Source organism: Pyxicephalus adspersus, chromosome 7, assembly GCF_032062135.1.
Source record: "Pyxicephalus adspersus chromosome 7, UCB_Pads_2.0, whole genome shotgun sequence".
In the NCBI taxonomy this organism is placed as follows: Eukaryota; Metazoa; Chordata; class Amphibia; order Anura; family Pyxicephalidae; genus Pyxicephalus; species Pyxicephalus adspersus.
Window position 1 is genome coordinate 4,703,465 of NC_092864.1, and position 15,440 is coordinate 4,718,904.

Here is a 15,440-nt window from a genome sequence, read left to right on the forward strand (position 1 = left end):
AGGAGAAGAGAGAAGAGGAGAAGCGCGCCGGATCGCGGGATCGCGGTATCGGGTGAGTACCGGTATGTTCTTTTAATTATTTTTTAAAACTGTATTCGCTGTATAGGACGCACCCACTTTTCCCCCCCAGTTTTGGGGAAGAAAAAGTGCGTCTTATATGCCGAAAAATACGGTATATGGTGGCAAACATCACCCTTCTTTTTCTACTAATTCCAAAAAAAGGTTTTTCTTCACACAGTTCAAACACAGTCACCTTTTTTCCCCCTTAAAGCTTTAAGAATTAAATAATAAAATAACAATGTTACATTTTAGTTCATGTGTAAAATATCAGTGGTACAAACAACTTTGATAGCAAAGTATAACATATTCATAACAAAACTTATTAAATCATAGCTATCATATAACGAAGAATAGTTGCATCTTGATATTTCTTCAAAGGATTCAATAGTAAAGGATTATAGGTACTTTCATCAGACAGATCCACTCTGTCCCAGATAAATAACCAACTTTTGTCCCAAATTTTAGTTAAAAATCAGAATAGCCCTTCCTATCAGTGGGGCATATATTAAGATCTTAAGAGGAGGTCAACTCCTAATTGAATACATTTATCACTATGCAAATCTGAAACTGAACAAATCTGAAACTGATACGTCTGTTATCTTGGTTACTGAATAAGGAGGCATTAGAATAGAAAGACAAAAACGATGCACAGTAGATGAATACAGTAGATGAATATATCACATACCCATGGCAAATCGTCACTCCCATGTTACTTACCTTTCAGATACTTTTTGACATGCTTCTATCTCACCTTTCTCCACATCTATACATAAATCCACATTTTTTCTTCTCTCCAACCTCCCTCAATCTTATCTAATAATTCACTTTCTACAATCATTCCCTTCCTCCTCACAGCATATAGATTTCAGTAAAATCGTCATACCTCCCCTCTCACTTCCTCATTTCCATACACTTTCTGTCCATGTTTTATTTCTCCCTCCAAATAGCAAAAGTTTCCTAATCCAAATTTTTAATAAATAATAAATTCTCTTCATCAGTAGAATACCGTATATATACCTGAGTATAAGCCGACTTTTTTACCCCTCAAAATGTGCTGAAAAAGTCACCCTCGGCTTATACTACAGTCAGGTATCACCCCGATTGAGATGCGCCGAGGACGAGACTGCCTACAGAAGGAATCTACGGGACCTGCACAAGCCACGCCCACATCACAACACACCTCTGGTGTGTTAAGTCTAAGGCTGTGTACACTGGGATATGCTTGCTCCCTTTTACAGCGATCTCCAGCACAAGGTTAAGTTAAGTTAAGTTAAGAGGCCAGAGACTCCAAACCTGATAGAAGCCCCCTTGAAGCTGCAATGCTGGAGAGAGTGAGGATCACAGAGCTAGAGAGGATCACTGTGTTTGGCGTTCTCTGGTGATTAGAAACCAGAATTACCAGTGTGTTGTGTGAGAGGGCATCCTGTAATGGATAAATATCAGGATTGCCAGGGTTTGTTTTGAGAGGTCACCATTTAGTGCAGCGGTGCCCAAAACGTTGATCGCAGAGCCCTGCCCCTCCTTCCCTGCTGCTACGTCAAAAGGGATGCTGGGATGTCTTTCTGTGTGAGAAGGCAACAGTAACAGTGGGGAGGGAGGCAGAAAGGGCAGTCTTAGGTGAGCAATGCTGGGCAGTTTCTTGTGCAGCAGTTCTTTTTCTTATGACAGGTGAGCTGTAGCTTTCCTGTCTCTATAGTCTTGTAGTGCAGTGTCTGTGCAATGTTCTGTCATTGAATGTCTCATTAACTCCAGTAACCTCTGTGTCATGCTTCATAGTTAGATACCAGAATTGTCAGTTTACAGTGAGCCCTGCTAGTAATATTGAAAGAAATATTTAAAAACATATACCCCACTGATGCCCTAATTAGTGTAATTTTATTGGTATTTGTTTTTTTTTTTTTTAAATAATTTTATTTTTTATTCAGTGAACAGTCATAGATACTGGCATAAAACATTAAAACATACAAATCACCAACTGTGTTATCATCTTCCGCATCACAAACATATTATGAACAAACAAGCAGAATGACTGAGCACAGGCAATTTTCAAAGTATTAACAAAAATAACCAAAGAAAGAAATAGAGAAATAGAAAGCAATATAGAGGAAGAGGGGGAGGGAGAGGAGGGGGAGGGGCATGGCATTGCAAGCCAGATTGAATAAAGGCCAGACTTAACACAGTAGGGAACACAAAGCAATAATTCAATGATATCCTCTGCATTCAAAACAGATCGTCGACATTATCAGCCGCACTGTATACTGAAAGGTACGCTTGAGTAGTGGTATACTCTATCCAATAGAACCAAGTATTTCAGAATTTATCCGTTCTACCGTCCAGGCTGGTAATAAGGTCTTCAATTGCCATAATGTCATTTACTCTTCTAAACCATTGTAACAAGGTGGGGTTTCCACAGGGCCGGAATACAGGCCTTAGCAGCATTTAAAAGATGTTTGAGTAAAGAAGCATGGTATTTCTTTTTAGACAAATCATTCAAATGTAAAAGGGCTAACTCCGGGCTGTTACGTATATCTACTTCGGTCAATTCTTCAAAAACCTATTGGTATTTATTTTGAATATTGAAACTTGCCAGTAGCTGCAGCATTTCCCACCCTTGGCTTATACTCGAATCAATCAATTTTTCCAGTTTTTCCAAGGTAAAATCAGGTGCCTCCGTTTATACTCGGATCAACTTATACTTGAGTATATACAGTAAATGAAACCCCTCCCAACATTCACTGAACCAAAAGTGCTAATAACATCTCTTAAACTCCTATCCTGAATATCCATAATACTATTAGCAGCACCATACCTATTTTATCACACAAAACTACCTTACAGTAAACAATTAAACCACTAATAATGATACCAAAACCAAAGTTTTAAATTCTCATACTGTTTGATATTCTCTCTATAAGTAAGAAAACTGAAAAATCTTTAAGGAAGAGTGCCTCATATTAACTGCATTAGTTTGAACTTGTAATCGATATCTCAAGTGATTTATCCAAACACCAGTCAACCAAAACTTGAATTTAGATAGCAAGTTTTTCTCTCTAGTTGAGGCTGTGCATACACATCCTGTGTATACATCTCGGTTCAATTCTTCATGACTTCTCATTAGAGGAAAACATAATTTTCTGCTCTCTATCTGGTATATGAATATATGGAATTAATATTGGATTATAATCAATCAAAAGGGAGCCAATATAGATTAATATCTGATAAAACTATTGCAGGAAAATGATGGTTAACTATTATTAATTTATCCAGCTACACATTAACTGATAATGAGACAGAAATCTTAATTTTTGTCTTCAGCTTTTGCCCATCTCAAGCCCTGAATTAGTTTGGAATTGTCAATGATATCTATTTATTTGCCAGAAATCTGTTTTGCAAACCTGTTTTTGAGAAAAAAAATCATCAGTCTATTGAGATGGAACACTTTCAAAATTACGCGATTGATGACCTTAGAACATTAAGGGATTTAATGTCTTTAATAAATAAAAGTGAAATTTATTTAGCTTTAAATTCTTTCTAGGACTCATCGTAGCATGTTAATACACCCTTTAGATAAAAGAAGAGTGTGCATCCGCAGTCCTCAAAAGAGCTTATCAATTGGGTAAAATACAAATATGCCATAAAATAATTTTTTAATCTAAAAAGAAAATAAAGTCTTACATTGTTAAGATTAAGATTACATTTACAAATATGCAAAAAATAATTGTATCTTTTAAAGCAAGACCCGCCAATAACTTCTAAATACATTAAAGACTTACCTGAATGAGACTGAGAAAAAAAGGAGGGTAATCATAAGGGACACTCAAATGAAAGAGCGAAAAAAAACCAGGTAAACCTGTTTCGTGCACAGCCTATATATACAAATCTCTTAGATAAAGATAGGAACAAAACAGAAGGCTTTTCAGTGGCACTTAAAGAATACTTTCAAAGTGTATACATTTTTAATTAAACTCTTTCCAAAAAATATTTGAATAAAATTGTGTCCAAAAGGTTAAAAGTATATATAGTTGCACATACAGCAGAATACACATTTGAATTTCAAAAGTCTGAATAGTGTTTGGATAAAATATTCATGCGTCTCCCTTCCCGACACATTTCACCCCTATATTGGGCTTTCTCAGGGGATATGGAGGATTTACAACACACTGAAGAGAAATGGTTCAATTACATTCTTTGGTAAGTCTTGAAGAGACACAATAAAGGAACAAACTGATCTCTCTCTTCTTTGCATAAACCTTCTGCAGGCATATATAGTTTTATCATTAGATGTGACACATCAGAAGCTGATATAGGGATGCCTGGTCAGAGCTACCTTCAATGCAGATTTGATTCCTGATACTGGATTTGCGCTGTCATTGAATAAGCACTGACATGCAACGGTCTTCTGTCTGCTCCTATCATGCTCCCAAGGTTTCTCCAGTAGCCATCTGGTAATTCATTACTGCCTGCCACGGTTACTGACATAACAACCTAGGGAGGAAACACATTTTATGGCTGGGGGTGAATTGCCCAGGTGCCACATAGGGGAGGAGACTTACAAAGGCTATTTATAGGCATGGGTCCAGCGGGGAGGAAGGCATTATTACATGATGGGAATATAACAATGCAATAAAATCTATTTTCTTTTTTAGTCCCTCGCAAGTAACGTATATACTTGTAAAGTATTTATATTTGATATTTCCGAGCAAAATCTCTTTGTTGCTATATTAATACCACAAAACATGTTGAAATTACGATGAGATATGTCTTTACTTTAGAAAAGATGATAAAGGTTGTTACATCCCTTATTAAAATATAAATTAATTTACTGTATATACCTGTAGATTGTTGATGTTCACAAATTTGTTGTTGTTGTTATAATGTCAAATAAAATTAAGGTAATTTAAAAAAAAAGGACTGCACAGTAAAAGGCCCAGTGATTTGGGATTTGGTTAGTATCACTTTACTACTACCCAACCCTTTTTTACAGAGGACTTGGCCCACTTCGCTTGGTAAGCTTGGAAAAATTCTAGCGTTAAGCTGCATATACCACATCAGTTCTGTTCTATCCACTTACAACAGACTTTCTTATAAATATAATGCAACTGAGAGAAGCTCCAACTAACCAATAGGAAGAAGTGCCGCCCTATACCTGCACTAAACTTTGTACTGAAAATACATGGCACATTAGTGACAAATCAATTATTCTATGTTTCATGACTTTAATCTAGTACTAGGAAAAATTAACAGACATTGCATCTTTTTCCTTACTGAAAAAGCCAACAATGTTAAAACGTGTTGGGCTATAAGACACTTCTGATGTATTCCCTCAAACCCTCACAATACCCTCCCCACTTAATGTGGGTCATCTATCTAACTAAATTGTGGCAGATGAACTCTGTATAGTACTTTTGGTGATCAAGATCTCTCTTGTTTTTCCCTCTAAACCTAATTTTGTAACACATCTCCACTTTTAGTGGACTTTCCTACAGGTATTCATGTTGTATACTAGAAGAAGTTTGTCTAGTTTGGTGTGCACCTTAAACACCTGATTAACAAAATGTAATTGCAACAACTGCCAAAAATAATTCCTCTTCAACTTTTTTCCAGTTCTCCATAATTATTGGTGTCAGTAAGTACTGCTAAACGCCCTAAAGTATTTTTTTTTCTTTTCACTTTTGATTTTATCAGTCTTTTTCTTGCATCGGGTTGGGTAGAAACTGTGACATTTTGTCTTTGTAGCGGTGATCCAGAAGGGTGGCCAGCCAGTAATCATCCTGGTTTTGGATTTTGCAAATGTGGGGGTCCCCCCGTATGCATCGCAACATGTGGACACACATATGAAAGCGGGGTTCCCTGGGCTTATCTAACTCCTGTCCCTCAGTAGTCCCTTCTTGCTCCTCCTCATGCTGGCTTTGCGCTATGGAGTGTAATGTCACCCTCCTCCTCTTTCCCCATTTCTTCTCCTCCTCTCCCATTGCCACCTTCTATCAGGCCACGCAGGGTATTATTAAGCAGAAAGATGATGGGTATGACGTCGTTCCAGCCTGACTGCTCCTGACTCACGTTTGTGGCCTGCTCAAAGGGGGCCAGTACCTCGCAGAGCTTCTCCATCTGCAGCCACTGGTCATTGGAAAAATATCTCATTTGTATGGCTGTACCAAGTGCCCCGCTGCCTCCATGCACCACGCTGACCAAGTAATGGTGGATGGCTAGCTTTTCCTCACACAGACGCTGGAACATGTGCAGGGTGGAGTTCTATCTAGTCACAGTGTTACAAATGACTCTATGCGGTGGCAGCCTCTGTTGGCACTGGATCTTGCTAAGCGCCACAGCAGCAGTAGGGGATTGGTGTAAATGGCTGTAGATGGAGCGAGCCTGTCTCAGTAAGTTCTGCAGTCCTGGGTACTTGCGGAAAAACTTCTACACCACCAGGTTCAGTAGGTGCACAAAGCAGGGCACATGAGTTTTGAGGCCCATGCGCAGCGCGGCCACAAGGTTGGCCACGTTGTCGCACGTTGTCTGTTGTGAGCCGGGAGGGCATCAGCCATGCCTTAACCTCTCTGTGTAAAATGGACAAGAGTTCTCTGGCACTGTGACTTTTCTCCCCCAAGGACACCAGTTTCAGCACTCCCTGGCAATGCATGTGCTTGAGCGTGCCGAAGTGGCGTGCCCGCTTAACCACAGTTCCCTCCGCTGCTGGCCTTTCAGGTGGCTTGTCAAAAAGAGAAGGGTTGACAGTAGAAGCAATGTAGGAAGAGGAGGGAGAGGACTAGGGTGGCCCATGCTTTCCCACCACACCCCTCGGTGGGGGTACCATGTGCTGTAATGCCTCTTGCAGACTACCACCCACTGAGCTATGCAAGGCCACCGAGTGAGTGGTAAAGGACAGGTAGCCTCCCACTACGTGCCTGGTTGTCCAGCTGTCCATAGTGATGTGGATTTGGCTAGACACCAAGAATGCCAATGCCAGGGAGAGGTTTTCCATTACATGTGCATGTAAACTGGGAACAGCTGTGCGGGAGAAGTAATGCCTGCTTGGTATATTCCACCGCCGCTTGGCACAGGCCATCAGGTCATGGAAGGGAGCAGAGTCCTCAATGCTGTACGGCAGAAGCTGCAAGGCCATTAGTTTAGATAGACATGAATTGAGTTTGATAACTCTTTTGTTGATTGGGCCCATAGCCCAATGCCTTTGTACAGAACTCTGGTAGAGTGGGCTGAAGGTACTGGGGCTAGGGGAGCTGAAGGGGTCACTGAACCATCTTGCGTCAACAAACGTCCTCTGACGCCACAAAACCTGTGGGCAGAAGCTGATACTTCATTGCCACTAGAAGTCTGGCTGGCACCAACCTCCTTAGACGTTGCAATGACAGTTGGAGGTGGAAAAGGAGTCAATGTAGGTGGAAGAAGAGATGATGACGTGGTTGCACCTCCTTCAAGAGAACGCAAGTACTGCTCCCAATTTGGTTTGTGGGTCTTGCACATGTGGGAAAGCAGGGATGTTGTACCCAAATGTGATCTGGCCTGTCCTCTGCGGATGTGCCTGTGGCACAGGATGCAGATTGCTACGCACCTGTCATCATCTGAAAAAAAAAGGACCACACTGGAGAGGTGCATGCAACCACTCTGCTGCTCTTTTTCTTTGCCTGCCTCTGCGTCTGCTGGGTGCCCTGCGTCTGCTCCAGCTCCACCTTCCCCAGGGTCACGTTGTCTTTGACTGTTCCTCTGCTTGTGCCCACTTCTATTCTATGGGACTCACATGAGGCAGATTGGCGGCCCCTTCCATCCCCAGTCTTTTGCTGCTGCTGCTGCTTTTCCTCTATGTCTGTTTTGGAACTACTGGTAGCTCCTACATCCACCGGCAGTTCCCAGGTGACATCACGGTCATCATCATCCTCAATTTCATCCAAGCCAACATCTGCAAATGCAGTCACTGATCCAGAACCCTCGCCCAGCAAGTGCTGACCACACTCTACAAGAGCTCTGAAATTCACACTGACAGATCCTCAGGCTGTTCGTCAAACAACAAGGGAGAGTAATCTGGAGGTACAGGCACATTAGCCACGTTAACTCTTGTGTTTGCTCTGTATGATTGTATTCTGCCCTCTCAATACATCTACCTGCATACTGGTGCTCCGCACACATCTCAGACCTGTTTGAAAACTTGTGCTGCTGCCTCCAACAGTTTGCTGCTGTTGCTGTCCTACAGTGGCGGACTCCCGGAGCGTATGGCCCCTGCCAGATGCGGCAGGTCGCCCAACGCCACGCTGTCCTCTACGTCTACAGCTCATCTTTAACTTATTCTGGCAAAAATGCACCTGTACCAAACAATATCTTTGGTAAATAGGAACAGGTATCAAACACTAAAATCTCTGTATTTTTTTAATAGTAGGACCAACATTTTTCTGTACCAAACTGGCTTCTTTGGTAAATAGAAAGAGGTATCAAGCACTGAAATATCTGTATTTTTTTAAAGTAGGACAGACTTTTTTCTGTAGCAAACTGGCTTCTTTGTTACATAGGAACAGGTAGCATCAAAAACTGCAATATCTGTAAGTATACAGATATACAGAAGCCTCCTAACCTGTTCCTGTCACAATCCATATCTCTCCATGCTTCTTTCCTTCACACAGAACCCAAGATGGAGTGACTATTCCCCCCCCCCCATTCCCTGTACATATGCCTGTGCTCAGATCTCTCCTGATTGGGCTTCTGGGCCTTGCTGTGCATTCTGGGGGCAAATGATTGGTTCCCAGCCACAATTCTCCCTGAAAATAGTGGGCGTTCCCGCCCCCTGCTTTTTCCCCAGTTCATTTGGTGAGAACACGACCTCATGGTGAATCACAAGGCCATACTCACCTAAATGTTCGATAAGCAAGAAGGGCCCGATTCACCGCAAGATCGAACTTACAAATCTCGCTCATTCTAGTGAACCGGCCACCTTTAGATATTAGCTGGTTGGTTGCAGATAGCATGGAAGGTCACTGTCACATTTTGAAGGAGGTAAGTACAGATCTGTGGAAAAGGGGGAGAGAAAGGTGTCAGTATTGAAGGAGGTAGAAGAGTGCTTTCACCTAGTTATTCTGTATAATATAGTATTGCCACATGTAAAGTTGGGGATGGGGGGATGGATAAAGAACTGCTGGGTACATTGCAATCAACTTAAGCAGACCCCCCACGCAGAAAACTGGAGTCCATCTGTGCAAAAGCTTCTTACCTGTCTACACTTCTCTAATTAGTTTTAAATGATTTTATTATTTCTTTTATTAAAAGTTCAGTTTGCTAATAACTCAGCCTGATACCCTCCCTAGCCTCTTTATTATTGAGAGCTTGGTCCAATGTTTTTAACCTTTCACATTGGGGCTGATTTACAAAGAAACTGTGCATAAGACCAGCTGCCAAAAGTGGTGCTCACCTGAGTGAGCACATTATTTATTAGCGTGAATTTCAAGCCGTTCATACTCAACTGTTCATAAATGAACGCAGGTTCCTCATAATTTCTTCCTGTAGATCAGTGCCTATTTCTATTAGTCCTCTATCTCTAGATCTCCTATCTTGCCTTTATAATTCAGGTCTTATTTCTGCCATTTAAAACCTCTTGTCTTTTATAATCTTCCAAATCCTTTAACTGTTTCTGTTTCACATTTGTTCCAATTCCTTTTCTTTAAGAAACAATTTTAAGTTTTCATTCTTTCCACAGTAATAAATTTCCCTCCATTTTCCCATTTTTTTCTGTTTAGATGTTTGATTTTCTTTTATTAATTAATTGCATCCAACCTAAACCTAAATTGTTAAAGAATTGGTTCCTGTTCTCATAAAAGTCACATTTACTTTGGGCCTGCACATGCGGGCAGTTTTGAACGCCTCCTCTTCCAGGTTTAATCAGTATTACACCTCCCACCAGCCAATCTGGAAAAAGCCTCTTAATCATCCCTAGTTATTTAGCTAGCTCAGACACAGCACTCAGCGTTTATGTAACATGTCTGTCCCTGATTATTATTTCAGTGCTTTCCCTGTCTGGTATTTCCCTACCTGTTTTCTTGTGTTGTTCCAGTGTTCCACTCTGTCTTCGGTGATCCCCATGTGGCTGCTATCACTTTTTGTGTGTCCTGTGTCCCCTGTAACTGCGGTGGGCCTGTGTCACCGATGTATATTTTCTGGATCTTTGGTTTTTGACCCCTGGCTTGTTACTAACCTTTCTTGTTTGCTGCCTATCTGGATCTCTGCCTTCCTTGACTATTCTCCCGCCTAGTAATTTGGCATTATCCTGCCCAAAGGCGGCAACCTGGCAGTAACTAGCAGTGCAGCATCCTCACCACTAGAGGCTCTGGAGAAGACCTGTTTACTTGGCCTGCTCTGTGCCTTGGCCCTTCTCAGGGCTCACAGCACTTTTGTGCAAGCCGTAGCGCACCCTAGAGGCTATGACTCCCCAAGCATGACAGTAAAATTCAACTATTTTCCCTGAGGGGGTCAGTTCCCATCTAAGAGCCTGTGAGACCATATTCATATTCATATATTTTCACATTAAATTATATCCATAATCATATAATGTTCATAAATCCACAACCAAAACAGCCACCATTTCCCTCCAAACTTATTATACCACTGAACATCCCTCACACATACCAAACATTCTGCAATCTACCTGACAGGCAAAGAACATTAGATTTAAAACTTAATGTATATCAAGATCTCTCTACTTATAGCCATAGAGTTTACAATTATTTATTTCATTCAAACTAGAAATATTGTATTTGTATATATGATATGAAGGTGTGAAGCATCGTCTCTATACTATGCATTCAGCAAGCTAGTAAAATACAAAATGTATTAAGGCTGCATTTAAGGTAAATGTTTAATAATGTATTTACAGAGGCCCTTCTAGAAGAGGATTACTCCATTGCAAGTAAGTGGATTCCTAATGCCCTCCCTTTAGGTATCTCCCAACATAATGTAGGAATCATAAGTATTTGGTGGCTTTCAGCTTACTGTTTTCTCAAACTGTATAAAATGTGTGTACTGTATGGAAAACAGTTTGTATTTCACACACTCTGCTTGCATATAAATTATCCATCTACAGCCAATTCCTGTACCTCACATTCTCCCCAGTCTCCAAGTTACATGGTTTAAAGTGGTTGTAAATGCAAAATTTTTACTTTACTTTTTGGAAATCTATATTTATATGTATATCTGAATTAATGGGCTGTATAACTAAACAAAACCCTGCGTTAGCTCTATTGAGTATAGGCATTGATATCTTTCCACATAACTTCTGTGTATTGATCTGTCATATGTTGTTTGCTGCTAGGCATGGTATCATAGTATCACAATATTGCAGTTTTTTAAGTGCAAAGCACTTTTTAAAAAAAAAAAAAAACGTGCAGCACCTCCACTTTCTGTCCTCATCGCCACAGCAATCAAGACAGAATGAGAGCGCATACCGTGAGGCTCTGGCTGCTCCTCTTTAACGGGAGATAAAAGAATTCCGATCTCACACATGCGCAGTGAGATCGGCACTCCTTTTATCCCCATCTACATCACTGGATTTTGCACCTGTGCATTGTGAGATCGGGTGACGTTTGAAGAAGAAGAAAGAAGACTGAAGAAGATGGCGGCACCCAGCGCTTCCCCAATACCGGACTTAAGAAGGATACGAGGACGATGCAGGACCCAATCAAAGAAACTTTCTAATGGATCAAAGGATCTGTGGAATTAAAGGTAAGTCTGATTTTTTTAATTTTTAGGTTAGTTCTGCTTTAACTTAGTTGAAGTTGTTTTTGTTCTTGTTCCCTGTTACACTTATTCTACTGTCAGAATCATCTTTTAAAGTACCCCCTTTAGACCTCAGATCAGTCCCCTTTCCTAATTTTTTCTGCACCTCTTGGACCTCAGGTTCACTTATCTCTAAGCCTAGGCATATGCCTATGTGTCCCCACTCCTAGGCATAAAAATTTATTTGGAATCTGGTCTTACCAAAAAAGAATGCGGCAAAAAGCATGTAGCCCCCTTCCTTTTTGAAAACCAGAATCCCGTCTGCGCCTAATGGTGGCAAATGCCATAAACAGAGTGAAGGAGAGGACAAGATCCAGGGCCTAGTAATTTTTACCAACTCAGATTTCAGATTCTTGTGTAGAAAACCTTAAGTAAAAAGGAACATATCAGGGACATGTATGAGAAATGTGAAATAGGGTCCAGTGACATTACAGGTCACTAATATCAAGAAAACAATAGTTAGTGAAAGAGTCAGGGGTCTCAGACAACGTCATAAAAACTTTGTTTTCTGAAGGAGACCTATACATGTTCCAAGAAACCCAGGTTTTGGGAAATTAAGTGGAAGTTTTCTGTGATTATGTCAAATCTTCCATAATCATAGTATAATTGATTATTATCGATTATTATTATGCTATTGTGTTTTTCCACAAAGGTGGGAAATAGGCCTTGGTTGCATTGACTAGGTGAATTAGGTGCAACTTCTTGAATCTCCAAAAGGAGAGAGAGTAAAGATAAAAGAGAGTTGGGGGTTGGTCAAAAGGCCATTGGTAAAATAAACCAGTACAGGTATTTTGACCGACCTGTACCCACAATTCGCCCAATTTGGGAAAGGCCCAAAAGATATGCAAAAATGTAGGATAAAAAGGATAACATGTATGGAGAACCACAGGGATCCTATGCCCAGAAGTAAAGAGTTTGTTTCCTGGTATCTGGAAACACAAAAGGCTTTGTGTGAAATTATAAAGGTGTAGTCTATCTGGCTAGAGGTTTCACGCTCTTGTTCCGTATGTCAAATAAACCCAGGGGGGAGAATAGCTCAGTAGGGTTAGCCAGCATTGCATATATTTTGAGAGGATACCATTAGAGATGAGCGTATCAAAGCTGACGAAGTGGAATTCGATCCAAATTTCAGGAAAAATTTAATTCACTCCGAATTTCCGTTACCACGAATTGCAATTTTTCCTGAAATGGCGGCTGCACGTGTAAAGACTTTAGAGATTCCACTACCATCTCTGGGCACTACAGGGGATGAATAGGAACTTGTCTCCATTCATCACCTTAAGTGCCCTGTATTCTTAGATAGGGAAATCGCTGTAGCCGTGCTGTTTCTTTTTACTATGTATTCTTAGATAGAGTTTCTCTATCTAAGAATACAGGGCACTACAGGTAATGAATGGGGTCAAGTCCCCATTCATCATCTGTATTGCCTGGACGATGTAGTGGAACTGCAGAGGACATCTGCAATTCAGTTTTGAAACTGTGACGTCATGTGGGAAACTGAACTGTAGTCATCTGCAGTTCCACTACAATGTCCAGGATAGTGAATAGATAGTGAAACTCTATCTAAGAAAACATAGAACAGCGCTGCAACAGCAATCCCTGTTGCCCTTTTACTATGTATTCTTAGATAGAGTTTCTCTAAGAATCCCCATTCATCACCTGTAATTCCTGGACATTGTAGTGGTTCTGCAGAGGACTACAGTTCAGTTTCCCACGTGACGTCACATTGTGAAACTGAACTGCAGATGACCTTTGCAGTTCTACTACGATCTCTGGGCGCTACAGGGGATGAATGGGGACTTGTCCCCATTCATCCCCTTTATTGCCCTGTATTCTTAGATAGAGAAACTCTATCTAAGAATACATAGTAGAAGTACTGCACAGCAACCGCGAAATAGCCGAAACAACTGGAAATAGCCGTTTTTAACGCGATTTGCCGCAAATAAATTTGGACCGAAGCGAATCTTTTCAGAAAATTCAGGCAACTGGCCGATCTTTAGAAAATTCAAGGAACCGACTCATCTTTAGATAGCATTATTGGGGTCTCCATCAAGACATGGATGTTCAGGTGTAGTAAGAGGTATGAAAAGGTACCTTTTTACTTAAAGCCCTGTCAAGGAGTAGGCCAGGCTCATCTCCAGATTCATAGAACAAGTGGCAGCAACTTCTGACAGTTACTTTAGCTTTCTATGTCAGCAACAGATTTAGAGGTCCCATTTTTTATCCAGATCCACCAAAGTGCCCTGGACAGCGGAAAGTTTATGTGTATTCTCTAGCTGAGTTGTGTGCAACAGCAGAATTCCATGAATATAGGACTTGTGGGCCTCTTATACCACTAAATGGATTTACAGTTTCCAATTATGTGAAAAACCTCCTGAGCGGTATTCCCAAGTGTGGCTCAGGGCAAAAATAAAGCATGCTAAAAGAGGTAACCCCAAGCCACATTTGGGGTAGCTAAAAACATAAAAAAAACACTTACCTGGTCCCATCGGCGTCCTCCGGTGTCCTGCCCATCGGATCTCATCCTTGGGCCACATTCTCTTGCGATCTTCCCTGGCGAATGCACTGAGGTTCCCTGGGTTCCCTGTGACGTTGGTGCGTGTGGTGGGAAATTCTAATTTTTTTGTATTGGATTCAACACAAAATAACTGTATTGAATCCAGTAGAAAGTAATCATTATATTATTTATACATTTATACATGCTACTGTACAGTTATATTTGCAGGATTAAGTATTTTATATGCACCCTTTTTTATGTGTTTTTTTATTTAAAGTTTATTATTAAATTCAATAAATATTGGACATATTTCGGTGAGTTGTGCCTAAGAATTATAGGCCTACAATGTAAAATAAATTTCCATGCAAAACAATGTACTCTTGGCGTAAAATTACTGACATATTTAGAATGCCAGGGGGGTTAAGCCACAAAGCCAAAGGAACCCAAAATATTTGTCAAAAGTTCAAAGTCTCTATCAAAAAACAAATTTGTTCTGTCACAGAGATTTTTTATTGAATGAAGATTGAAATTAAATACAAAAAGAAAGAAAATAAAAAGTCTAATATCTCTCTCTCTCTGCAAAGAAATGTTAGCTCCCTTAAACACTTCCAACACACTCCTGTGAGCCCCCAGCCCCACTACTTTCATAGTAGAGGAGCTGGGTTATCAATTTCTTTAAATCATTTCAAATTGCAAATATGACTATTAATATTATTAATATTATTATTAATAATAATATTGTAAAACAGTATTTATATATTGCCAACATACTACTCAGCACTGTACATTAAAAAGGGTAGCAAATGACAAACCGATACAAACAATGACACAGGAAGAAGAGCTGACCCTGCCCCAAAGAGCTTACAATCTAAGAAATGGGAGATGTAGCACACAGTAGGAGTGGGGTATAGAATGGTGAGTAAGTAGGGAAGAATAATCATCCCCCCCTCAAAATCCAAATCTCTCCCTGACATATATCTAACTGTTAACAACACTGTTATTTGGCCCTCCCCTCAGGCACGTTGTCTTGGTGTCACCCTTGACTCTGCCCTCTCATTTACCCCCCATATTCAGAACATTTCCAGGTCCTGTCACTTTCACCTACGCAACATCT

At 40.5% G+C, this 15,440-nt stretch overlaps 2 protein-coding genes across 3 annotated transcripts in view; both read right to left on the reverse strand.

The window, feature by feature from the left end:
• LOC140334885 (uncharacterized) overlaps nucleotides 1–15,440 on the reverse strand; it is a gene marked incomplete in the record, with an annotated part of 307,753 nt that overhangs the window by 199,375 nt on the left and 92,938 nt on the right.
• The window catches only part of LOC140334884 (NACHT, LRR and PYD domains-containing protein 1b allele 3-like), a 67,261-nt gene continuing 51,850 nt past the window's right edge, over nucleotides 30–15,440 (reverse strand). The window contains exons 13-14 of one of the 2 annotated variants that reach the window (XR_011921635.1): nucleotides 8,917–9,072; nucleotides 30–4,545 (exon numbers count right to left, since the gene is read on the reverse strand). Coding sequence is in view for 1 of the 2 variants with exons in the window: in XM_072417154.1 (XP_072273255.1) it covers nucleotides 9,008–9,072 (65 nt within the window). In the remaining variant the exon portion in view is untranslated. Of the gene's footprint in view, nucleotides 4,546–8,801; nucleotides 9,073–15,440 lie in introns of those variants that run through there. The other variant, XM_072417154.1, reaches the window with a different exon arrangement.